This window comes from Antechinus flavipes, chromosome 4 (assembly GCF_016432865.1).
Source record: "Antechinus flavipes isolate AdamAnt ecotype Samford, QLD, Australia chromosome 4, AdamAnt_v2, whole genome shotgun sequence".
NCBI classification, from domain to species: domain Eukaryota; kingdom Metazoa; phylum Chordata; class Mammalia; order Dasyuromorphia; family Dasyuridae; genus Antechinus; species Antechinus flavipes.
The window spans coordinates 315414098-315440120 of record NC_067401.1 but is presented as its reverse complement, the minus strand read 5'-3'; the positions used below and the strand labels follow the sequence as shown (position 1 = coordinate 315440120).

General features: G+C 32.5%; 1 protein-coding gene across 1 annotated transcript in view; it reads right to left on the bottom strand.

Annotated features, from left to right (window-relative positions):
• ENPP3 (ectonucleotide pyrophosphatase/phosphodiesterase 3) overlaps positions 1-26023 on the bottom strand; it is a 114410-nt gene that overhangs the window by 30313 nt on the left and 58074 nt on the right. Inside the window, exons 13-20 of the mRNA XM_051997752.1 lie at positions 25745-25873; positions 25171-25202; positions 23732-23859; positions 13450-13516; positions 11375-11462; positions 9237-9415; positions 8014-8062; positions 4129-4283 (exon numbers count right to left, since the gene is read on the bottom strand). Coding sequence (XP_051853712.1) covers positions 4129-4283; positions 8014-8062; positions 9237-9415; positions 11375-11462; positions 13450-13516; positions 23732-23859; positions 25171-25202; positions 25745-25873 — 827 coding nt within the window. The remainder of the gene's footprint in view (positions 1-4128; positions 4284-8013; positions 8063-9236; positions 9416-11374; positions 11463-13449; positions 13517-23731; positions 23860-25170; positions 25203-25744; positions 25874-26023) is intronic.

The following is a 26023-nucleotide window of genomic DNA, read 5'->3' as shown; positions in this document are numbered from 1 at the left end:
ATCTATAGGAAATTTTAGTTTTTTTTAAAGTTCTTCCAAAATTCTCTAGCTATTTATTCTAGTTAATAATTTTCTATTATTGTTTGTCCCTTCACATAATAGCTGCATGACATTTCTCCTTTTCTTACTAAGAAATAAAGCTAAGACATTATCCTAACCAAATCCAGATAGAAATCTATGGGCAGCTGCTATAGATCATGTCAAATTGCAACCAACTACCTCCCTCTAGTTGTTTTCAGACAACTAAATCAGAAGGCACTGAAGCCACAAAAAGAAGCTCATACATACATGTCAATTGAGCACATGTTCAGAATTGCTCCTATTGAAGGTCTGATTTTCAAGCACAAAGCTAATTTACAACATTTTTGTGCTAAGTTCAAAACATCCTTGTATGTAATTTTCTTGGACCACAACATACTAACAGAGTAATTTCTGAATTGGAAAACACAAAATTGCTAGAATTCCATCCTGTCACATGGATACATGGAGAGAAGTAAAAGGATGAGAACTCTGGTTAAAAATGGAAACTAGTAATACTAAATAGCTGTTTCCACCAAAGAATTGTCCCATTAACCTAGAAAGATCATATAATATCTCTCAACCTTGAATTTCTGCCTATAAGTGGCCAAAGCCTGGTAGATTCATAGTTGAAAATCTTAAACATCCTTCTTACTGGATTAAGAGGATAGAAATGTTGAAAATAAATAAAGCACATTACAGTCTGATTAATTTATATATCCTGTGTACCTGAGACTTTATGGGCCCTTCAAAATTATAAGACTCAGATCCTATTAGTGTTACCTTTTTAGGCATATCTGGGGGGTGGGAAGGGAAGAGGGAGAAGAGGAAAAAGGAGGAGAAAGAAAACTAATAATTACTTTAAGGAGCTGCAAACAAAACATGTGGTATACTAAATAAAGGCACAAACATTTATATTTGTTTTCAATATTTATATTATGAAAATATCAACACTCAAGGTTGTTAATAGGTTTGCAAAATAGTATTTTAAAATCAGGTTATTCAGGTTACAGGGAGTAAAATATTTGTCTACATAGGATAGCAAATCATGTTAGTCTATCCTGCCAAAGATCATGGCCAAACAGTTGTCAGTAACTGAATTTGGTTTCCAGTTCAGGGCTTTAATTAGTGGTAGGAAATTTACTTCCCTCTAAAATCCTAGAATGGAACAGGGAGAATAGATATCCAGAATCAACCAATTCCTTCCTCTCCATAAAAACAGACAGAACTTTTGTAATGTACTCTTAACAAGAACATAACTAGCCACAGGTTAATCTCTGTAAGTCTCTGGATTCTGAAAATTAAGGCCTTTAGAAAGGTAGAGATTGGAGAGGGGAAGATTTTGGTTAAAGGAGTTCCCTAGATATTTTTCTTTTCCAGCCTAACATTTAACATTTTCTTTGTATGTTTCTTAAAATAATTTTGGAGAAACATACATACTTTATTATCAACCTTTAACCCTTTTATACACAAATCTGCTTCACATCTTTATTTTACATTGATGAGGAGTTAAGCACTTCATTGTTTACACTATACAAATGAATTCAAAGATCTTTTCCCTTTGGCCATGTTTTATAAAAATTAGTTTTTAATATTTCTTTAAAATTATATATTTAATTCAGTGTAAATTCAGATATCCTAGGAGCCTACAGCCACAGGTTTTAGTCCAACATTCTAAAAGACTAAGGGACAAGTCATTTACCTACCTGGGCTCCATTTTCATAGATTGTAAAATGAAGGTTATTGAATTAGATGGTACTTAAAGTTCTTTCCTTCTCCAAAATCATGTCTAAACAATTCTACTACAAACAGCAACACAAACTGGCTAATATAATGACTATTAGTAAATGTGTCAGGAAATAATCCAAACTTTACTCAATCACAAATCTTTCTTTCTGACAAATTATATTTTACAAGAAATTGCCTATCCCCTACTCTTTGGTGCAAAGCCAGTACTAAGTCTATGGTTGTGTGAATAAATATCAGGAAATTATGGGGACAGCTAGGTAGTGTAGTGGGTAGAGCACCAGCCCTGAATTCAGGAGAGCTGAGATCAAATCTGGTCTCATACTCTTAACACTTCCTGGCTGTGTGACCCTGGGCAAATCACTTAACCCAAATTGCCTCAGGAAAAAAAAAAGAAAGAAAGAAACCTGGATTATAGTAAAGAATAAAATTTTAGTAATTAAAGTTATCAGAAGTTGCTAGTGGAACCATCTGGGATAGATTAAAATATTATCTTTCTAAGACATGCACAAAATAAAAAAGTACAGATAAAATACAATATATACTTATTTCCTGGATAATCCATTTAAGGGGCTTAACAAGTGGTTGCTGACTTTAGTTGTTGAAAGATCAGATTTGGAGGATTTTTTTGGTTGTTTTTTTTCTAATCCTTTTTGACTTTCTTACAGGGGTCCTCAAACTACAGGCCCTCGAGCCAGATGCAGCAGCAGAGGATGTTTATCCCTCGCATCCAGGGTGATGAAGTTTCTTTATTTAAAGGCTCACAAAACAAAGTTTTTGTTTTTACTATACTCAGGCCCTCCAATAGTCTGAGAGACAGAGAACTGGCCCCCTAGTTAAAAAGTTTGAGGACCCCTGTGACATAGAGCTATGACTTCATTTGGGGTTTTCTTGGCAGAGATACTGGAGTAGTTCATTTAATTTTCTAATACATTTTATAGTTAAGGAAACTGAGGTTAACAAAGTTGAGTGACTTGTCCAGGGTCAAACAACTAGTATTTATCTGAGGCCGAATTTGAATTCAGATTTTCCTGACTCCAGGTCTAGTGTTCTTTTCTCTGACACTTGGCTGCACTAATTTTACAAGCTTAAATTATCTGACTTGGTACTTAGTAAAAATGAAGAGCTATTTGGATAGAATTACAGAAACATCAGTATTTCTTCCAGAGCTCATTTAATTTCATTCTGTTTTTAGGCATTTCAAACACATGCTTTGCCTTTCTCACTGAACTGTTGTAAGGATCAAGTGAGACTGATCATTTCATTATAGTCTTTAAATCATAAACCTCTTCTACTTCAATATGAATATATTCTATCATACTTTATCTCCTTGTCCTTAACTATTAGTTCTATTTACCAACCATCCAAATGCTTTAAAGAATGTAATGCCAAATGTATTATATCAAGTGCATTGGCTTGAGGTCAATCTTTAATAACAGAATATTGGACTCTGAATCAGGAAGATCTAGGTTCAAATCCTACCTTTTGACCAAATCAAATTGGTTTCTCTCTTTCACACATGACACTACAACATAGGCAGCTACTTGACAGTGATTTGAGAGCTGGACTTGAAATCAAGAAAATCTGAAACAAAATCCAGGCCCAGGCACTTATAAGCTATGTGAATTGAAACAAGTCACTTTAAGTTCTGCCTACCTTAGTTTCCTCATCTATAAAATAGTACCTGCTTGCCAGGCTTGTTGTGAGGCTAAAAAGAGCTGACATTTATAAAGTTCTTTACAAATATTAAGCTCTTATATCATCATCACATTCATCACCATCACCATTTCCCATCTCCATGACTTTGCACTAGTCTTCCCAGATACCTAAGAAGACTCTTTCCTTATTTTTGCCTCACAGAATACTTCTTTTCCTCCAAGATATGGTTTGATTAATATCTTCTATACAAATCTTTTTTTCATCCCTCCAAGAAGCCTTCCCTCACTATCTGATACACTCAATCTTTTTGTATTTATTATCTAATTATACTGTATATTTTTATATGTATTTATTATGCCCCCATGAAATATAGTAAAATTTAATCCTTGTGTTTTTTCCCAGTATCATATAGTTTATATATAATAGAGATACAAGTGCTCATTGATTGATTGATATCTACCGTGTAACCATAGGCAAGTTACTGAACATAATGATATGAAAATCCAACCAATAATATCTATACCTAAAAATACCATTGATAATAATATCTATGCCTATTTCAAAGGAGATGGGAAAATCAAATGAAATAGCAGCTAAAGTACTTTGCAAACCTGAAAAATGTTATATGTGCATGAACTCTATTATCAAAAATTTATTTAACACAACTTCTACAGAAAAGAAACATCAATGTCCATTAGTACTTACAGGTTTAGAAATTGTATATGAGGTCCACAGAGGCATACGGATTTCTTGACTATATCCACTAATGTAGTCCTTCTGGTAAAGGAGACAGTAATTTTTGCTTTTTTGTGTAATCTTGGGCCTCCCATAAGGTAAATTTTCGTTGGCCGTTTCTGTTTCTAAAGCACAAAAACAATTCCTGATTTTATATTTGGCCCGACATCATTGTTAGAAGAAAAGAACATTCAAGAGAAAACTCTCAAACTGGAAAATGAAAAAAATGCATTTTGTTGTATGTATGTGTGTTTTTTTCCCTAAACCAAATGCTGTCAAAAGACACTATATAATAATTCAAATTAGTCCAAAAGATAATAACCCACAAGTTTATGATACACAAAAGTACTGTTCTGTGTATTAAATCACATCTAAATCTCTCTGTGGAATCAAAGAATCAAAAATGTTTCTCCCAACTCTTTCTTAGATTGGGTTCCTCAATTAACTCATTCTAACCAGGCAGCCACAGGTTAGTAGCTCATAACAGACAGGTTAGTTAGTCATAATAGACTAAAGGTACCATGCTTCTTGGATTGGCTTTCCTCTTGTGCATTCTTAATGATGCTACAAATACCAGTATTTAAAATGAGCACTTAAGGCAGAACTAGAATGGACCATTCATTTTATAGAGGAAGAAACTAAGACTCAGAGAAATTAACTGACTTTTACAAAGTTCCTTCACATTAAAATAAAAAAGAAATTCAGAGAATTCTAAAGTTTTAATATTTGTGGGGAAGCCAGGTGACACAGTAGATAAAGCACTAGCCCTGGAATCAGAAGGATCTGAATTCAAATCCAGTTTCAGGCAGTTTTTAGCAGTATGACCCTGGGCAAGTTATTTAACCCAGATAGCCTCAAAAAGATTTTTGAAAGTTTTAATATTTGCAAATAAAACTCCAATGTTATGAATCATTTTACTGTATTTGTATAATTGAATAATAAACTAGGAAATTGAAGCAATTCTGTTCTAGGCCCAATTCTTTTTTTTTAATTGAAGATTTTTATTTTCAAAACATATGCAAGGATATATTTTCAACATTGACCCTTGTAATTTTGTGTTCCAATTCCTCCCCTCCCCTAGATGGCAAGTAATTCAATATATGTTAAACATAGAAAAAATATATTAAATCCAATATAGACATACATATTTATAAAATTATCTTGCTGCACAAGAAAAATCAGCTCAAAAAGGGAAAAAATGAGAAAGAAAATAAAATTCAAGCAAACCACAACAAAAAGAATGAAAATGCTCTGTTGTGATCTACCCTCAGTGCCCACAGTCCTTTCTCAAATGAGTGCAAGCTCCAAAGTAGGGTAGACTTTGTTTCGAGAAAAGAAATATTATCTAATAAGTTACCTCAAAAGAGCTCTGATATGAATACTCCCTCCACTAAAATAGATCACAAGATAGCTTCATGAGTAGCTATGGCCAAAAAGGTGATGAGCCTTTGTACACTTAGCTAGGCTAGTCCTGGGTTCTAGATAATACATGTCCAGACTCATATGCAATGTTGTTTGACCTTGGGTAGAGCTGTCCAAGCTGACACTTCAATAATACAGTCTTTGACAACCCAGAATAGGGGCCAATATTAGCCAAACTGAAATTGACATTTTTTTTAAAAAGATGGTACCAAATTTTTCTATTTCACTTATTTGAATTGGGTCTTCAGAATTATAGACCATTTCCTTAACTCTTCCCCTGCAGCCTTTTCACTTTGGAAGTTTACTCTATTTCCTAAGGCCTCTTCTTTTGATTGATCTATATGCTTCCCAGAATCTCCATTTTAAGGAAAGTATCTGGACTAACCAAGTTCACTCTGGGACTTTCTTCATCATAGCCCTTTCCAGATACTTTTCCCATCTTTAACTCATTTATGTGTTTATTTATATCAGGAGATATATATGTATATGTGTGTATATATACATACATATACACATATATATGTATACACACACACACACACACACACACACACACACACACATATATATATATATATAATTTCTATGTCCTCCATTAGAATGTAAGTTCCTTAAGGGCAGAACTGTCTTTCTTCTTGTTTATATCTTTTAATCCCAGCAGTTAATATAGTACCATAGTAAGTCTTTAATAAATGCTTATTGAATTGATTTGATTTTTCTCTTGAAAGGGTATAGGAAGGCTTATTGGATAATTTCAAGTACAATTTACACCAGTGAGTAATATAAATACAATTACAGGTATACTTCCATTAACTGAAATTCATACATAATGAATTCACATAGTAAAATAATCATAGAATTACCATGTATAATACCTCTGAAATAACTTTATCATTAAAATGAGATTCTTTTTAATACTTTCATAACCTACATATATACATAAGTATACATGTAAGTTCAGGTGACTCACAGTGAGAAAAGTTCCTCTACCTCTCTCACCTTTGGAAATGTTTTTAAATTTACATCCTTAGATACCCAAAGCAATGAAAAGCTAAGTGACTTGTTCAGGATCATATGACAAAGATGTGTCAGAGCTGCATAGACAGAGATGGATAGATAGATAGAAAGAAAGAGGTATAAGTTTAGATTTAGGTATAAAAAAGAGTAGTAAATAGAGTAGATATAAAGAGCTAGTAGATAGAGGGCCAAGCCTGGATTCAGGAAGACTAATCTCTCTGAGTTCAAATCCAGTCTCAAATTACTTAATCCTGTTTGCCTCAGTTTCCTTATCTGTAAAATGAACTGGAGAAAGAAATGGCAAACTATTCCAAGGTCTTTGCCAAAAAATAATGCCAAAAGGGGTCTGGAAGAGTTAGACACAATTAAAATGATTCTCAACAACAATAATACAGGTAATACAAATATAGTCCAATGAGAATGAGTTTTAATAAAATTATGGAACAAAAAAATTCACTGGGTCTAAACAGAACACCACTTCCATGCTATCTGAACTCTGGTCATCATTCCTTATCTTCTCCCTATAGAGCCTGGTACATTGTCCCTGGATGCCAGATTTGATAAGCGAGCTTTTGTCTGTTGCCTAGATTCAAGGTTCCCAAATAAATCCATGCTATCTCCATACCACACTGCCTACTTGTGGACCTCCTAATCCCCTTTTCCATTTGAATGTAAATTCCCTGAGGACAAGGACTTTCTTACTTGTATTTATGTCCTCAGAGCTTACCTGGCACATAGTAAAGGCTTACTAACTTAGTTTAATAAATACTTTTTAAATCTATTCTCCTATTTTGTGTTCAAGTAGTCACAGTTTATCATGCTATTTTTAAACTTTACAAATCAGATTTTCATAAAAACAAAGAAAGCAAGCATGCTAATTACTCTAAACAAAAATCTCAGTGGAAGTTAAACCACCAATTCCTAGTAATAAAAACATAGAGCACTCAAGCAAGAGATGGTGAAAGTTTGTGTGTATGTATGTGTGTACATAAAAATATATGTAGGTATTTACACATACCCCTATACAAACACAAATACATACATATCAAGAAGGAATCCATGTGGGAGATACCAGGGACCTGCTTCTAGGAAAAGACACCCTGCATTCCCTTACCACAAGGAACCAGTCTTTTTCCATCATCTTTCCAACACTATCCTTGGACACCACATTTGCCAATTATATACAATGAACTATTTCATCAGAGTGAATTACAAAAGTGACTGCTATAATAGTGAAAAGATCAGTAAGTACACAATTCAAAAAAGAGATTGGGAGATGAGAGAGTGACAAATTTTGATCAATAACCAGGCAACTGTTGATACCACTGCTCAGATAAAATCCAAACAACAGAAACATAAAAACCACTTATATGTTGTGGTTATTAAATTAGCCTTTTCTATTTTCTATTGGCATACCTTCTTTTGTTGTGAGATTTAGATTTTGATTCTTCTCTATTTCAGTATTCTGTAAAATAATGAAATAAATGACAATGAAATAAGATATTTTCTTGGGTTAAAAGGATGTCTATTTCTAGTCACTCTATAAATTAGTCTATTTAAAAACAAAGCTTTTGCTTATCCCAGTGCAATCTTCCTTTTTTATACCTGACAATTTTGTCACAACTACTAGTTAAAAGTTTGTTTGCTGTGACTATAGTCCATCTCCAAATAACAGCCAGAATAATGTGCTTTGAAAAACAGTTCTCCGTATAGGACATCAGTGGAAAGAAAGATGTGTTACAGTGTTCATGATTTGTTCCCTGGTCCTAAGATAACAGGAATGAAGCAAAATGTAGATACTGAATTAAATAAAATAGAAATTTTGGACAGTACTTGAAGATTCAAATACAAGATAATTTCACTTGTACTAAAATTTTTTTTTTACTACTTTTAATTGGACAAAATATGAAAATTAATGTTCTTAAACTCTGTGGAATCAAATCTATAGCTAATTTTTTTTCTTTTTTACTGAATCTGGTTTTTCACCAATATAGGGACTTCCTTTATCATGGAAAACTAGCACTGTATCCACAATTTATCCTCTTAGAAAATTGTCTAGAGCACTGACAAACCTGAATGACTTGCTTCAGGTAACAGAGCCAATAGGTGTCAGAGTCTGGATTTGAACCCAGGTTTTCTTAATTCCAAATCCAGCCTTTTACCAACATCAAACTTCCTATCCTGTCACATAACTTTCTATGATATTCAAGAAACCTTTGCAAAAAGCAAAACTATAAAAACACAGAAGAATAGAATTTTAATTTTAAAATAAGGGGTATTATATTCTGGTCAAGTTGACTTAAAGAGAATAGGTCTCCAAATCTATCCTTTGATCACAATGTGGAATAGCTTACCTACAATAAGATCATGGGTTAGATGACCTTCATTAAAGATCTCTACCCACATTGCAGTAAGATGAAAAGAATACTGGAATTGGCATTGGAAAATATGGTCTTGTGTTCTGGTTCAGGAACTTATATCTTATATAATCCTAAACAAATTACTCAACAGAATAGTTCAGAATAGAACCTGAATTTCCTCATCTCTATTTGTATCACCTACCTCACAGGCTTGTTTTGAGGAAAAGGTTTTATAAATTTTAAAGTGTAAATAATCTGGTTATTATTGGTATCACTTACCGGATCTAATAAATCACATTTACAATGTAAATTATGTGTAGGCTTTGCATTAACAAAGGGGCAAGAATACAAAGTCGACACTTCTTTGGGGTGTGATGGAATGTGGAAAGGTTGCTTCAAAAGATGGTTTAGACTTCCATGAGTTCCATTGTTTGGTGCTGGTTGAATGTGTAAAAGATCTATTTTAAAAAATATATGTGATTATTATATACATATATATAATTAAAAGCTATTATATAAATGCATATATATTTAAAGGACTTTTAAAAACTGATGGTAATAATTTCCAAATTTAGAGAAACAAAACACGCATGCACTAGACTATCCCTTCACAAATATTGTTGTACTACAAATATTCACTATTTGGATCCCACCCTCAGATGTTCCCATCACCTGTTGTCAAAGAATCTGAATGGTCACTGAAAGTTGTAAAAGTAAAATCAAGCAGACATAACTTTCTCAATTAAGGTATATACGTGCAGCAGAAGTGGAATCAGTTTATTTATCTCAGAGCTAAAATTTGCTTGTTCAAATAGCTGGAGTAATTGAAATTGCACAGCTGGGAAAACTTGAGATAATTTGCTATACATTGTTCTGAAAATAGCCAGAGTTTCTTTAAGATAACTTAATATCTTTTATGTATAACATTTCTTCATATATAAATATTTAACCCAAAGTATTTCCTGAGAGTACTTTTATAATGCATGTTATTTTTTTCTTATCTTTCACTCATAATTCTTAAAGCTCATTTGAGAATCTCCTTTCAGACTGTTTATACGTACATACATATAAATATAAACAAATATGAATTTGATAGATCTGAACCTAAATAACATCTATGTAGAGTACTCAAGATATATAACAATTCTGGAGAAGTATACTTGAAACAAGGATACTTACAATAGGGTGTTAACTCAGTGTGATTGATAAGATAATGGTTCTCTAGTTTACATATACTTAGTACTTAGTATGGTGATATAATGGTTCTCTGGTTCACACATACTTGGTATGCTATAATGATGTAATTGTAGTAGGGTATTTAAGGGCCGAGAGAACTGGGGACACAGTCAGTTAGAGTGATCAGTCAGTTAGCTGATAGAGCCTTTTTAGGACCCTGAAAGCAACCTGAACCAGTCCAACAGCATCTTTGGCCTTATCTTCTATAACCAGCAGCAACTTTGGGGTTGCAACAGTGCTCCCTGGACTTCCTCATCTTGATGTTGAGTTCTGTGCTTCATTTATCTAGCCTGGATCTTACTTTTGTGCTGTGTGCCTTCTGCCTGGTGTGTGTCATCACTTATGCCTTCAATTTAGGCTTGGCCATACTCAACTACCAGAGAGCAACAGGACCCTTTAGACTATAGGACTGCAATATAAATTTATTTAAAGCCTTTCCTAATCTAACCTTCTCCCATCTTTTTAGTCTTCTTACACCTTACTCACCAACATGTATTGTTCAACACAACGACATTTGCCTCCTGGCTATTAAATGAATAAAACTTCCATCTTTTAGCTCTGGACATTTTCTCTAGCTATCCTCCAAATCTAGAACACTGTCCTGCCTCAACTTTGACTTAGTGACTTCCTTGGTTTCTTTTAAGTCCTATCTAAAATCCCATCTTCTACAGAAAACTTTTCCCAATCCCTCTTAATTTTAGTGCTTTCTTTCTGTTAATTATTTTCTATTTATCCTTATATGGTTTCCTTTGTATATATTTAAGATTTAGTGCTTCAAACGAAATACTTTTATTTTTTATAAAACATTCTATGAATTTTTGATTGTCTTTATAATTAGTATTTTCTTATTATCATAATCATATAATAGAAAGTATTATCCAATGAAATCTTCTTTCACAGAGGAAGGGTTGTCATGAATATTTTCTTATGTGACCATTTTCACTGACAGAGAGTTTTTAAAAAATAAATTTCTCTTATAATGTTGATATTTAGGTTTTGAGTTTGAGAAAATTTCTCATTATATATTAGTGAAAACACAGTCACCTAAACAAAAGTTCATGGTGACTTTTCTTGTGTCAGCAAAAACTTTATGCTCCACATTTAAAACAGTATCTTGAGATCCTAAAATAAAACTTTCTTGAACTGAGCATGTCTATTTCTTTCTAGGAATATATACTTACCACATAGTAGGTTGTAGACTTCAATATTTTCAAAAGGTTCAACTTCAACTTTCTCCTTAAATCCAGGTCCATGTGCCAAAAAGATAGCCTAGAATATCAGTAAAAAATCTATAAGTAAAGATTTGTGATCAAAGATAGAATGTGAAAAATTGAAATACATAATGAGACATCATCATCGAAGTATAAAAAGAGATGGTAAATTCCTTATGTTATTTTCTTCATTGCTCATGGTATTTTCATTGAACATATGGTTCATGGTATGTTTCAATATACCAAAGTCATGGTATATTTCAATAGAATATTTAACATAGTTTCCTAGATATTCTAGGCCATCTTTTTGGCACATGAACCTGATTTTAAGGAGAAAATTGAAATGGAAGCTTTTGAAAATATCTAAGTAGAAAAAAGGATAAAAACTAATTTACACTATAGTGTGAACTAGTTGTATAGTAAAAGTTTGACTAGTAATAATAATAACAACAGTAAAATAACATTTACATATTGCTTTAAGATTTGCAAAGCTTTACATATGTCATCTCTTTTGAGCCCTATGAGATGGATTGTTTATTAGACTATTATTACGTTCATTTTACAGATGAGGATACCAAGACTTAAAAGAGGTTAAGCCAAATGTCCAGATTACTAGCTAAATAACTAGTAGTTGTCAAGCTACTTATCAAACAAGTAATAGTTATTATAATTAATCAATATCAAACTAGAGAGAACTCATTATTTTGTACTTGACTATTCCCATGTTTAGAAAATTTACAAATGATTGAAACTTGGAAGAGATAACTAATAGATTGGGCTATTAAATAATTTCAACAATCTGAACAGATGAATGAAATATAATGAGATTAATGAAGATAAAGGTAAAATCTTATACTTGGTTTAAAACAATTAATTGTATAACATAATTTTATCCCATAGTTATGATGAAAATATAAAGCAATTTATATCAAAAGATTCTGAAGGATAGAGTGGATAATGAAATTAATAATAAATCCACAATGTGGCATAGCAACATATGGTGGCAGAAGGACAAAGTTAATGCTTCACATAGAATAATACATGAAAAACTTTTAAGAAGTTTATTATTTGATTGAATCAAATAGATCATTTTGAAAAGTAACAATTGTTTATGTTCACATTGCTTGATGTCAATATATATATTCTTTCAGCCTTTACCAAAGTTTTACTACTCAAGATTTTTGATGTTAAAGCGTGTTTCCTGAGTCACTGAAATTTAGACCAGAAAAGCATGGCTCCAATTAGCTTTCTTGAGCTAGAAAGACTTTGCCACATATTACCTTTGTGACTTTGGGAAGGTCACTTAACCTCCACAGCCCTAATTTTCCTAATCTGTGAAATGAGGAGTCAACCTCATGACTTCTGAGGTACTTTCTAACTCTACATCTATGATACTATGATTATAGATCTAGTGATGATTATTTGTTTATCATCCAAGGACTAGACTAACTAAGGTTAGAGAGGCTCATCAATAGAAAGGTGACCATCAGATGGGGAATTCTTTGACCACACAACTTATAAAAACCATCTACTAATGAATATATGTGTGGAGGAGAGTGCTATCGATATCCTATAATTATAAAGTCATAAGTCTGTTGGGATACTTTAAAAGTATGTACTTTTCTTTACAATAAAGAAACTAAGCTAATATGCTGCCATTATTCCATCTAGGAACAAATATGTATATTCTTGAGATTAAACGAGATTTAAAAAGGCAGTCCGGCAGAATGGATAGACAGTAGGCCTTGAGATCTGGGATCTAAGCTAACTTCCTATCTCTGACACATTCTTAGCTTTATGGCCACAAGCAAGTAGCTTTATATCTCAGGATCCTAGGGAATGCTATGAGATTATATTATACAACCTACCAATTTGCAAAATGTCAGTAGAGGTGAAATTTCCATAAGAAATGGCACCTATATAGATGAAATCAGAGGTTGAGTCAGCCTACTTTCCCCCTCTTCCTCCCTTTCCCCCACCCCATCTCTACATGGAATTCTTTATAAAATCCAGTGGAACAAAATAATATAAATTTAGAAATTTACCTCCATATGTTTAAATTCATTGTCATAACCATGGGTACCACCTCCACAACCTTTATAATTTTTATACCTGGAAAATAATAAAAATAAGATCTAGTATTTTGATATTAATGACAATGTTAAATGTTTACAAATACAAGCAAGATTTTGTTATTGTGTAGTATATGTATACTAAAAACATTATAGATAAATTGTCATAGAAAAATTTGAAAGAACCAAACAAACAAAAACCATATGATCATCTCAATAGATGCAGAAAAAGCATTTGATAAAATCCAACATCCATTCCTAATAAAAACACTTGAGAGCATAGGAATAAATGGACTTTTCCTTAAAATAGTCAGGAGCATATATTTAAAACCATCAGTAAGCATCATATACAATGGGGAAAAACTGGAACCTTTTCCAGTAAGATCTGGAGTGAAGCAAGGTTGCCCACTATCACCATTATTATTTAATATTGTATTAGAAACACTAGCCTCGGCAATAAGAGTTGAGAAAGATATTAAAGGAATTAGAGTAGGCAATGAGGAAACCAAACTATCACTCTTTGCAGATGATATGATGGTATACCTAGAGAACCCCAGAGATTCTACTAAAAAGCTATTAGAAATAATTCATAATTTTAGCAAAGTAGCTGGATACAAAATAAATCCCCATAAATCCTCAGCATTTTTATACATCACCAACAAAACCCAACAGCAAGAGATACAAAGAGAAATTCCATTCAAAATAACTATTGATACCATAAAATATTTGGGAATCTATCTACCAAAGGAAAGTCAGGAATTATATGAGCAAAATTATAAAAAAAGTCTCCACACAAATAAAGTCAGACTTAAATAATTGGAAAAATATTAAGTGCTCTTGGATTGGCCGAGCGAACATAATAAAGATGACAATGCTCCCTAAACTAATCTATTTATTTAGTGTTATACCAATCAGACTTCCAAGAAAATATTTTAATGATCTAGAAAAAATAAACAACAAAATTCATATGGAACAATAAAAAGTAGAGAATCTCAAGGGAATTAATGAAAAAAAAAATCAAATGAAGGTGGCCTAGCTGTACCTGATCTAAAATTATATTATAAAGCAGCAGTCACCAAAACCATTTGGTATTGGTTAAGAAATAGATTAGTGGATCAGTGGAAAAGGTTAGGTTCACAAGACAGAATAGTCAACTATAGTAATCTAGTATTTGACAAACCCAAAGACCCTAACTTCTAGGATAAGAATTCATTATTTGATAAAAACTGCTGGGATAATTGGAAATTAGTATGGCAGAAATTAGGCATGGACCCACACTTAACACCATATACCAAGATAAGATCAAAATGGGTCCATGACCTAGGCATAAAGAACGAGATTATAAATAAATTAGAGGAACATAGGTTAGTTTATCTCTCAGACTTGTGGAGGAGAAAGAAATTTGTGACCAAAGATGAACTAGAGACCATTACTGATCACAAAATAGAAAATTTTGATTACATTAAAAAGCCTTTGTACAAATAAAACTAATGCAAATAAGATTAGAAGGGAAGCAACAAACTGGGAAAACATCTTCATAGTTAAAGGTCCTGATAAAGGCCTCATTTCCAAAATATATAGAGAACTGGCTCAAATTTATAAGAAATCAAGCCATTCTCCAACTGATAAATGGTCAAAGGATATGAACAGACAATTTTCAGAGGATGAAATTGAAACTATTACCACTCATATGAAAGAGTGTTCCAAATCAGTATTGATCAGAGAAATGCAAATTAAGACAACTCTGAGATACCACTACACACCTGTCAGATTGGCTAAGATGACAGGAAAAAATAATGATGAATGTTGGGAGGGGATGCAGGAAACCTGGGACACTAATACATTGTTGGTGGAGTTGTGAACGAATCCAACCATGCTGGAGAGCAATCTGGAATTATGCCCAAAAAGTTATCAAATTGTGCATACCCTTTGATCCAGCAGTGTTTCTATTGGGCTTATATCCCAAAGAAATACTAAAGAAGGGAAAGGGACCTGTATGTGCCAAAATGTTTGTAGCAGCCCTATTTGTAGTGGCTAGAAACTGGAAAATGAATGGATGCCCATCAATTGGAGAATGGTTGAGTAAATTGTGGTATATGAATGTTATGGAATATTATTGTTCTGTAAGAAATGACCAGCAGGATGAATACAGAGAGGACTGGCGAGATTTACATGAACTGATGCTAAGTGAAATGAGCAGAACCAGGAGATCATTATACACTTCAACAACGATATTGTATGAGGACATACTTTGATGGAAGTGGATTTCTTTGACAAAGAGACCTGAGTTTCAATTCATAAATGATGGACAGAAGCAGCTACACCCAAAGAAAGAACACTGGGAAACGAATGTGAACTATCTGCATTTTTGTTTTTCTTCCCGGGTTATTTTTACCTTCTGAATCCAATTCTCCCTGGGCAACAAGAGAACTGTTCGGTTCTGCAAACATATATTGTATCTAGGATATACTGCAACATATCTAACATATATAAAACTGCTTGCCATCTAGGGGAGGGGGTGGAGGGAAAGAGGGGAAAGATCGGAACAGAAACTAGTGCAAAAGATAATGTTGTAAAAAAATTACCCTGGCATGGATTCTGTCAATATAAAGTAATTATTAAATAAAAATTAAAAAAAAGAAAAGAAAAGAAAAGAAAAATTTGAAAGAATTTGTGCATAATTATAGGTAAGGAAGATGTTTGAAGAAGATAGGGGGGAAAGAACAAAAAAAAATTAATTTTTAAAATTAAAATAGAATTAGTTTTTTTTTTTTTTAATTCCAGTAATATTGCACTTTTTGTACAAGTAGACTAGCCAAATTCCAGAAATATCCACTCAAGGAGAAAATATTGAAAGCATCCAGCAAGAAATAATTCAATCATATTGGAGATATAATCAAGGTAACACAAGATTTAGCAACTTTTATATTACAAGATTGGAGGTCTTAGGATATGATATTCCAGAGACCAATGGAGCTAGGGTTGCAATCAAGAATCGTTTACCCAGCAAAACTGAGTATAATCCTTCAGATGGAAAAATGAAAATTCAATGAAATAGAGGATTTTCAAGCATTATGATGAAAAGACCAGAACTGAATATAAATTTTAATTTTCAAATATAGTATTAAGGGGAAGCATAAGGAGGTAATCAAGAAAGGGATTTCCTAAGGAACTTAATAAGGTTTATTTATTTACATTCCTACAGGAAAGGGAAGAAAGATACTTATAACTCATAAGAACTTTTTAATTATTATGGCAGTTAGATGGAATATATAGAGACAGAGAACACAGGTGTGAGTTGAATATGAAGGGATAATATCTAGAGATGAGAGAGGAATGTACTGGGAAAATGGGAAAGGGAGAGGTGGAGTGGTATGGATTATCTGCCATAAAAGAGGCAAGAGAAAGCTTTTACAATGGAGAAGAGGGAGAGAGAAAAGGGAATTTGTGAATCTTGCTCTCATCAGGACTGGGTCAAAGAGGAAATAATATACACACACAATATGGGAATCAAAATCTGTCTCACCCTGCAAGAAAATACAAGGGAAAAGAGATACTGGAAGGTGGGGAGGGTGATAAAAGAGAGGGCATATTGAGGAAGGAGGTGGAAAGTAGCAAAATACTTTTGAGGATGGGCAGAGTGAAAGGAGAGAGAGAGAGAGAGAGAGAAAGAGAGAGAGAGAATAGATGAGGAGAAATATCATTAACAATAGTAATTGTAAAAAAAAAATTTGAAACAAGTTTCTCTGATGAAGGTCTCATTTCTCAAATGTATAAGGAACTAAGAAAATTCATAAAAATAAATAAATAAAAGCAATTGCCCAATTGATAAATGATCAAAGGATGTGAAGGACTAATAGGACTATATTACAGTCCTATATAGGACTATATATATTCTATATAAGATATAATATAGCCAAAGAATTATAAAATTATATATATCCTTTAACCTAATATCACTACTATGCATGAATCCCAAAAGGGATTTTTTTTTAAAAGAAAAAAGACCTATAAGTAAAAAGCATTTATATCAGCTCTTTTCTCAGGACAAAAAAATTGGAAATTGAGGGAATGCCCATCAATTAGACAATGGAAAAATAAATTATTGTACGTGATTTTGATGGAATATTATGTTCTATAAGAAATGATGAGCAGGATGCTTTCAGAAAAACCTGGAAAGTTCTCCATGAACTCAAGCAAAGGGAAATATATTGTGTACAAAATAAAAGAACAAAGTTGTGGGATGATCAGCTATGAATGATTTTTCTATTCTCAGCAATACAAAGCTTCAGTACTACTCTGAAGGATATAAAAAATGCTATCCATATCCAGAAAAAGAACAGATTGTGTCTGAATACAGATTGATGTATACTTTTTCTTTTTTTATTTTTTTTGAAAGTGCTTTTTCTTTGGAGGAGTGGGAGAATCTATGTTTTCTATCACAACATGACTTTTATACAAATGTTTTACATAACTTCACATGTACCTTCTTAATTGGGATGGGGGTGGGGAGGAAGGGAAAGAATCTGAAACTCAAAGTTCTAAAAACAAATGTAAAAAATCATTTTATGTGTAACTAAAATAAAAATATTTTTAAAATAAACTACAAGCTCAGAAGAAATCAGAAAATGAAATTAAATGCTATCAAATAACTCCATTTCAAATAAGTGATATTCTCATTCAAGGGTTAGAGAATTAAGAACAAAAAAAACAAAAAAAATCTAGAATGGCCCCTCCCTCTTTCCCTATTCTGATATTACCACAATCCTAACCAGAAATCCATTTCCCTGCCATTTTGTACTGAAATAGAAAAGGAGAAGGAAAAAAAAGGAAGCTACAAGAGGAAGGCAGGAATGACCCACAAGTAGAGTTTTTAATCCTTGTTCCCCTCTCATTCCTTATATCAAAAGTTTACTATTTGTTTTTGATTGAGTTTCAGTTTGTAATGATTCAAACAAACAGGAGTTTACTCCTTTTTCCATTGGTTTTCAGAAAGAGATTATACTCCTTTTTATCTTTAGCTATTATGATTGCTATGTTTCTATTTCTGAGTCCTGCTAGTATAGCTAATGAAATCTCCATAGGTTTGCTTGCTATCTTGGGGACGAGGGAGATAAGGGAAGGAGAGAGAAATCTTGTAAGAATGAATGTTGAAAACATGTATTTGGAAAAATAAAATAGTATTAAGAAACAACAACAATAACAAAAAAAAAATAAAGAGAAGTGTGGATATCAATAATCAAAACAAAAAATAGAAATTTTGATAGGAAAAAATAAAAATGATTACAGAATCAAAAATTCTTAAGAGTCATATGTCATATCCAACATATAAAGGACTGCTTGCCATCTAGGGGAGGGGGTGGAAGGAGGGAGGGGAAAAAAAATTGGAACAGAAACGAGTGCAAAGGATAATGTTGTAAAAAAAAAAAAAATTACCTTGGCATGGATTCTGTCAATATAAAGTAATTATTAAATAAAAATTTTAAAAAATATATTTAAAAAAAGAGTCATATGTCAAAAAAATAAAAATAAAAATAAAAAATAAAAAGAGTCATATGCCACCTCACAGGTTATCTAATCCAACCTGTATAAAAACAGGATTCCCCTCTTCAGTATTTAAGTGATCAGTTAACCTCAGATTGAAAACTTCCAAATATGGTAGACTCCTCACTTCTAGTGACAGCCCATTTTCCACTTTTTTATAGCTCTAATAGTTACGAAGTTTTTCCTTACTGTTTAGAACTTAATTTTGACAGGAACCTAAAGGGACTAGGACAATGTACTTTTATATATATATATATAAAAGCAGATTGAAGCCATCCAAGCCAAAGACCAAAGAAGCCTTTCCTTTATCCTTCAATCCTTTGGGCCACCATTAACACTTTCAAAAGTTCGGTTACTACTCTATCCTCCCTTCCTCCACCACAGTGAAGTCAAGGATTGATTTTGCCGAAAATAGAGAAAGTCAGCTCCAGAACTGACTGTACCTTTGGTCATACCATTAATGCAAGTTCTGCATATGCATGATGCTAACCCCTGAAATCTGACTTTCTGATTACAGTTTCCTTATCCTTTCATGTTTCCTTATTCTTCAACTTTTCTGAAGCTATTTTTTGTCTTTAGTGAAACCTCCATTCTCTTCATTCATCACTGTTCTTCTAGTACTAAAGCCAAGCATACATCTTACTTTTCTCCCTTTTGGACTATCATTGACCCATTCAACTACACAGTGACTTCTACTAATGATCCTAAACCTGTTGTTATTGAATGGAGCCCTGAAAATCATAAATGCAAATCTTTCTCCATCATTCAATCTTTTTTGTTTCCACTAAAGGAAGCTGTACAATCATGCTGTTCAGTGACACAAGTGTGAAGTGAATTCACAACAAATTCATGTAATCTGATTTCAACGGGGACATCATCAGTGCATAATAATCCTTTTTTTTCCTTCCTCACTTAATACTATTTTGTTCTCAGGTCGCTGCTCCAAAGTTACTCGTCTTTGCTCAAGCTTACAATATCATTTCAATATCTCTTTCAGTTGGCATCACTTTTTTTTTTTAATTGATAAAATCTAGGCTATTCTAGAGTTCTACTCTCTTCTCTCCCATATTTATAGCCCCAAACCTCTCTATGTTAATACCCTTTCTCTCCATCTGATTTGCCACAGTTCTCTTTTATTGTCCTGACTCAGTTTCCCTAATTATCCTGACTCAGTCCTGCCTCAGCTCAGTTTCTCCAGCTTTATGCATCTTAGTTCCAGTCACTGAAGAATAGGTGACCTTTCTCCTATCCAAGGTCAACCTTTCTACTACATTCCTACCCAAGGGTATACTGGTAAATATTTAACAACTATCTCTCTAGGGAAAAAAATTCCAACAAATCACTCTTTAAGTTTAATTTTCTTTATTAACATTTTACCTATCATTTTATCTCCTCATCAACAAAACAACAAATCAAGCCCCAATGTGTAGCATTTGCCAATTTCTTAATTGCAAATGCTTACACTGAAATTTTAACAATCAGCTTTGAGCTAATTTGAACTGGCTTTAGCAGCCCCTTGCCTTTATCTTATCTAAGATGAGAATCTTCATTCTAGTTCTATTTTCCAACTTCTTCCTCACTGCCTATAAATTACCTGGATCTCAGACTAAAAAAAAGGAAAAACTTTTTCTTAACTATTGTTTTCTCAAGTTATCGTTCTATGTATTTATCCTCTATCTTTTCTTGACAAATTTCTGGAAAGAATCAACCTGTTACTTATCTTAATCTCCTTAGCATCTACTCACTCCTCAAAGCCTTATCAGTATGTCCAAAATAAAACTCATTTTCCTTCATGCTAAACACCTCCTTCAAATTTTTCTCCATCTAGAAAAAATATCACAATCCTATGTGAAGGAGTAATGCAATAACCTCTTAATTAGCCTCTCAACTTTCAATCTTTTTTTTTTTTGGTAGCAAACCCTGCTACACAATTTGCTATGGCCACAATCACATCTGCCAATTTTTTCAGTACATGGAGATAAAGTTCATTCAAGTCCAGTGATATGCACTTTAGAAGAATATTCAAGTATCTTCTTGTTTTTTCATTTATCTTTGGTAATTATTCCTTTTTAACCATTATTGTTCTATATTACTTAATTTGAAACACCTTCCTTGAGATAGACAGACAGATACACACACATACATACATACATACATATATATGAGAGAAAACATATATATCAACACATAATTCCCTGACCGAAACCTGCCTTTTCTCTATTTTCTTTATTCCCAAAATAATTTTTTTCTTTGTTAAAGCTTTTTATTTTCAAAACATATGCATGGATAATTTTTCAACATTGATCCTTACATATCCTTGTATTCCAAATTTTCCCTTCCTTCCCCCCACCCTCTCCCCTAGGTGGCAAATAATCCAATATATATTATACATGTTTAAACGTATATGTTAAATCCAATATATGTAAACATATTTGTACAATTCTCTTGCTGCACAAGAAAGATCAGATCAAAAAGGAAAGAAAATTAATAATAAAATAAAATGCAAATTAACAACAAAAAGAGTGAAAATGTTATGTTTATGATTCACACTCAGTTCCAATAGTCTTCTCTCTAAGAGAAGAAGATAGAGATGTCTCTATCATGAGATCATTGAAACCCAAAATAGGTTTTTTTTTTTTTTAAAGCCTGTTATTCTTAGCATCCAATTCCATCTTTAACTCATTTTGGACTCTGGCACTCTGACAGTAGTCTAACTTGAATATGCTATTCTTATATTCATTCCAGTTCTCATATTCACAAATATTATGCTTCTTTCCTATTTTTATATCAAATGCTTCCTATATCTTCATGTCCTAGTCACTCACATTAATCTCAGTGAACATCTATAAATACACAGTAAAATATTCAATTTATTCTCATTTTTTCCTCTGTATTAGGATGTGTTTTTATTAATTGTTGGAATAATTGTTTGGTTTGGTTTTGTTAAAGCCAATGTTTTGGGACTTGATGTATTTTACTCACAATATTGTTAATAGATCAAGCCGTGATTCTGTTGATTAGGACTTTTACATTCCCACAGTAGATAAGGTTACTATAAATCAGAGGTAAAATCTTGTCATTTCCCTGCCCACCCCACCTCTTCACTACTTTTCACTCCTTGTATCTACTTCTGTCATTTTATAAAACCACCTGATAAACTTTTCCTGAAGTTGAGGAAACACCTCCACCTCGTGGTCATTTGGAGGATAGTTCAAGTTTTTCACTCCAGTGATATCTTAAGATCAGAGTTCTTTGACCAATGATAAAGCCCTATCTGCCAACTAATAGGAAAATGTTTCAGGATGTGTTGTACTAACCAAGACTTTCCTAATTTCTATGGCTCTTTAACAAAAATCAGACCTCTGATGTCCATTATTTTTTCTCTTTCATGTTTTGTTCCTTTTCTTTTTTTCTTTATTCTTTTTTAGACTTTATCAAAGTCAAGAATAATTTTTAAAGGTCTAGTTCTTTTATTATCTCTTAGCATGTGGAATTATGGATAGGATACTAGAGTTGGAATGAAGAAAACTAAATTCAAATACTACCTTAAGAGTTGACTATCTAGCATTGTGATTTTATCATTTTAGCCTACTAGTCTATTTCTGTATCTCTAAAATGATAATAATAGAAGATAATTGCCACTATCTCACTAGGTTGTTATGACAATCAATATATGAAAAGGCAGCACCTAAATGATATCTATTATTATTATTATTATTATTATTATTATTATTATTATTACATTCTCAAGTTCATTTTCAACAATAGGAAAATGAATCCCAATAAACCTCTTTAAAAGTCAACAAATCAAGTCAGCAAGCATTTATTAACTCCCTACTATGTGCTAGATATTATGCTTTAGAAATAAACATTCTTGGAATTATGAATGAGCCTATGATCTCTTTGGTACAGAGAACTCCCTGACCAATGCAACACTAAAAATTCAACAACTTTCCCAGAGTCACACATGCTGGATGTCAAGAGGTTCTTCCTGCTTCTAAAGTTGGCTCTATTATATTATATTGCCTCTAATATCTGATAGAGAATAAATGAAGGTTCAAAGCAATAATTTTCCTAAAATCATCAATGTTCTCTATCTCTTTTCTCTCTCTTCACAAAAATCTTGAAGAAAAATCTAATTTGATTTTCAGTTGTCAAACAGGGCTGAACTTAAAAATTATTCTATAGCATAACTAAAATTAATGTTCTATCTGATGGGGCAAGTGTGGATTTGACCTTATGCCCACTTATACATATATATTTAGTATTTTCCAGGATGCCTTCATCTATATCCTATAAATAACAAACTTGGTTGTAATAAAGGACATAAATATAGTCAGAGGACCTGGATTAGAATGCCAGCTCTCTTAATCATCTATGACATAGGTCTCATAAACCATCACATAACTTTAGACAAGTCACTTAATTTCAAGGTTCCTCATTTATAAAACATGGGAATTATATTAAATAATCTTCAAAGTCTCTACTAGATCTAAACCTATGATTCTATGATATCATTAAACTAATAAAAACAGCAATATGAAAGTGCAGAACATATTTTTTATATAATGTTTTATATAATGTCAAAAATACTCATTGTAGTTACCCACTCTCAAATTATATAAGCACAACAGTAAGATGAAAATTTGGGTAATTGACGAGAAGCATGAAATATTGATGTTTTAGGAAATAGGTAAATGACCATACACACCTTACAGCCAGCCACTGTTCATCTACAAGAAGGTGAACTTTGTCGATTCTAATATTTTTAGCATAATGTAATCGTTTGGGCAAGTCAGGAGTCAGGTAGGGCTTAAAATGCTGGTCTGCTTTTCGACACTGAAAAACAAGTAAAAATTTCTTCATGAAAACAATTTATACAATGAATACAAGAATTTAAATGAAAACAATTAAAAAAGGCCTAAGAACTCTGATCAATGCATTGAAAAATCAGGATTCCAGAACACTTTTGATGAACTATATGACTCATTGCTTAGCAGAGAGATAATTACTAGAGGGGCAGAAAGAGACAGATATTCTGAATATAACCAATATATGAATTTATTTTACTTGTCCATACTTATTTTTTTACATAGGAGCAAGAGGAAGTTTTCATTATATTTTTGTTTAGGGCAAAGGACAGTGTTAGTGAAAATGAAGGGAAATGCCTCCCAGTTGCCCAAACTACTACTACTATTATTACTAACACTAATAATAAATAATTTGTTTGTATTGTTTAGTATGTGCCAGACACTGTACTAAGCAGTTTATAATTATTATTTCATTTGATCCTTACAGCAACCCTTGAAGGTAGGGGTTATTATTATTCCCATTTTGTAGTTGAGCAAACTGAAGCAAACAGGTTTGGCAATATGCCCAGAGTCACACATCCAGGAAATATCTGAGACTGAATTTAAACTCAGGTCTTCTTAATTCCAAGCACTCTATCCAAAGCATCATTTAATTGCTCAGGACAGCTAGTGTTGGAATTCTGTTATTTGTAAAGAAAGTGAATGATTTCCAGGCTTCAACAAATTCTTCCACAAAGGACACTTCTGTATTAAATTGGCAGTAAAATTTTAAAATGATTTTTGAAATACTTTTTCTATAATGCTTTTTCATTACATTTCATGCAGTTTCAAATCAAAGTATATTAATTAAGTACAGTCAATAGATAATATTCAGAGGGTATGAAATGATTTTTCTGAACTGTGTAGGGGCCTGCAAGGATCTCTGGTATCTTTTTTCATTGATTTAAAGAATCCTGAAATAGATAGCCATTCTTTTTTTACTTTGAAGAATTTAAGAAGTAAAGATGATTGAGGAATATTATATTTGAGATTCTTTCATGAAGAGTATAAGCTGGAGACCTCAGTAGTTAAATAGGAAATCGCCAATGGTGGCAAAGGTATCACCTTTGCATAAAACTTTATCTTCCTATTTTCGTAGTATAGAAATTAAATATTCTCTGAGATGAAAGTTACCACATTCAAAGTCTCAAGTGTGTGCAGAAAAGTATTAGTAAGGAGAATGAGAATGATGAGAGGTTATGACCTAGGAGGATGTGGAAGAGTAAGTTGCCATCAATTCAGGTTCTAATTACCAATTAAAAAAAAAAAAGAGGAACTCAAGAAAATAATTAATACTTACACTGAGGTTTCTAACAATTCCTGGAGAATCGACTGTTTCAAAGAATGAAAAAAAATCATTATTTTCAATTATCAAAAGTTAGAAATATTTGCATAGGAAATTCAGCCATATATTCATTGATGAAATTATACATTGGTAAAAAATTAACTCAAAATTTCAAAAATTCTTAAGCATCTTGGCATACAGTATGGTAAATTTTTATTAACAGCTGAGATGTTATGGAATGTCTTCCTTTCAAAGTTCATAAAAATAGGATATTCTTATTTGACTTTATTTAACCCTCTTTCAAATTTCCATTGCTTTCAATTTAATAAGCACCTACTTTAGTTTTATTTTTAGCAGACTCAAAAGATAGGGTAGAATAAAAGAAAGACTGTACTTCTACTCTGTGCTGTGAACCATGCTAAATATGGGGTAGAAAAAGTCAAAAACAAAATAGTTGCTGCCTTCAAGAAATTGACATTCTCCTGAAATGTGTAGAAGAGACAGATGATCTCTGTTACCCTCCAAAAATTTGATTCTGATTATCCATGCTTCCTATCATAGTCATTTACAAAAACTGGTCCATACTTACAAGTAAAATAGTCCGTTGGGATATTGCGAGATCGGATGCGAGGGGCAGGCCCTTCATACATGTAAAAGTTTATTTCTGGAAAGTAATCTATCATATATTCCACTTTATTACAGTATGTCTGGTCCATTCCTGGAAAAAATACATAGAATGTAAGGCAAGTCCTTATTAATTTCAACAATATTAATCATGCCCGTAATTATTTTGTATGTATATTACATTTACTTATCCATGTATATATAATTTTCCACAGAGAAATATAAGTTCTTTTGTGAAGTGGTT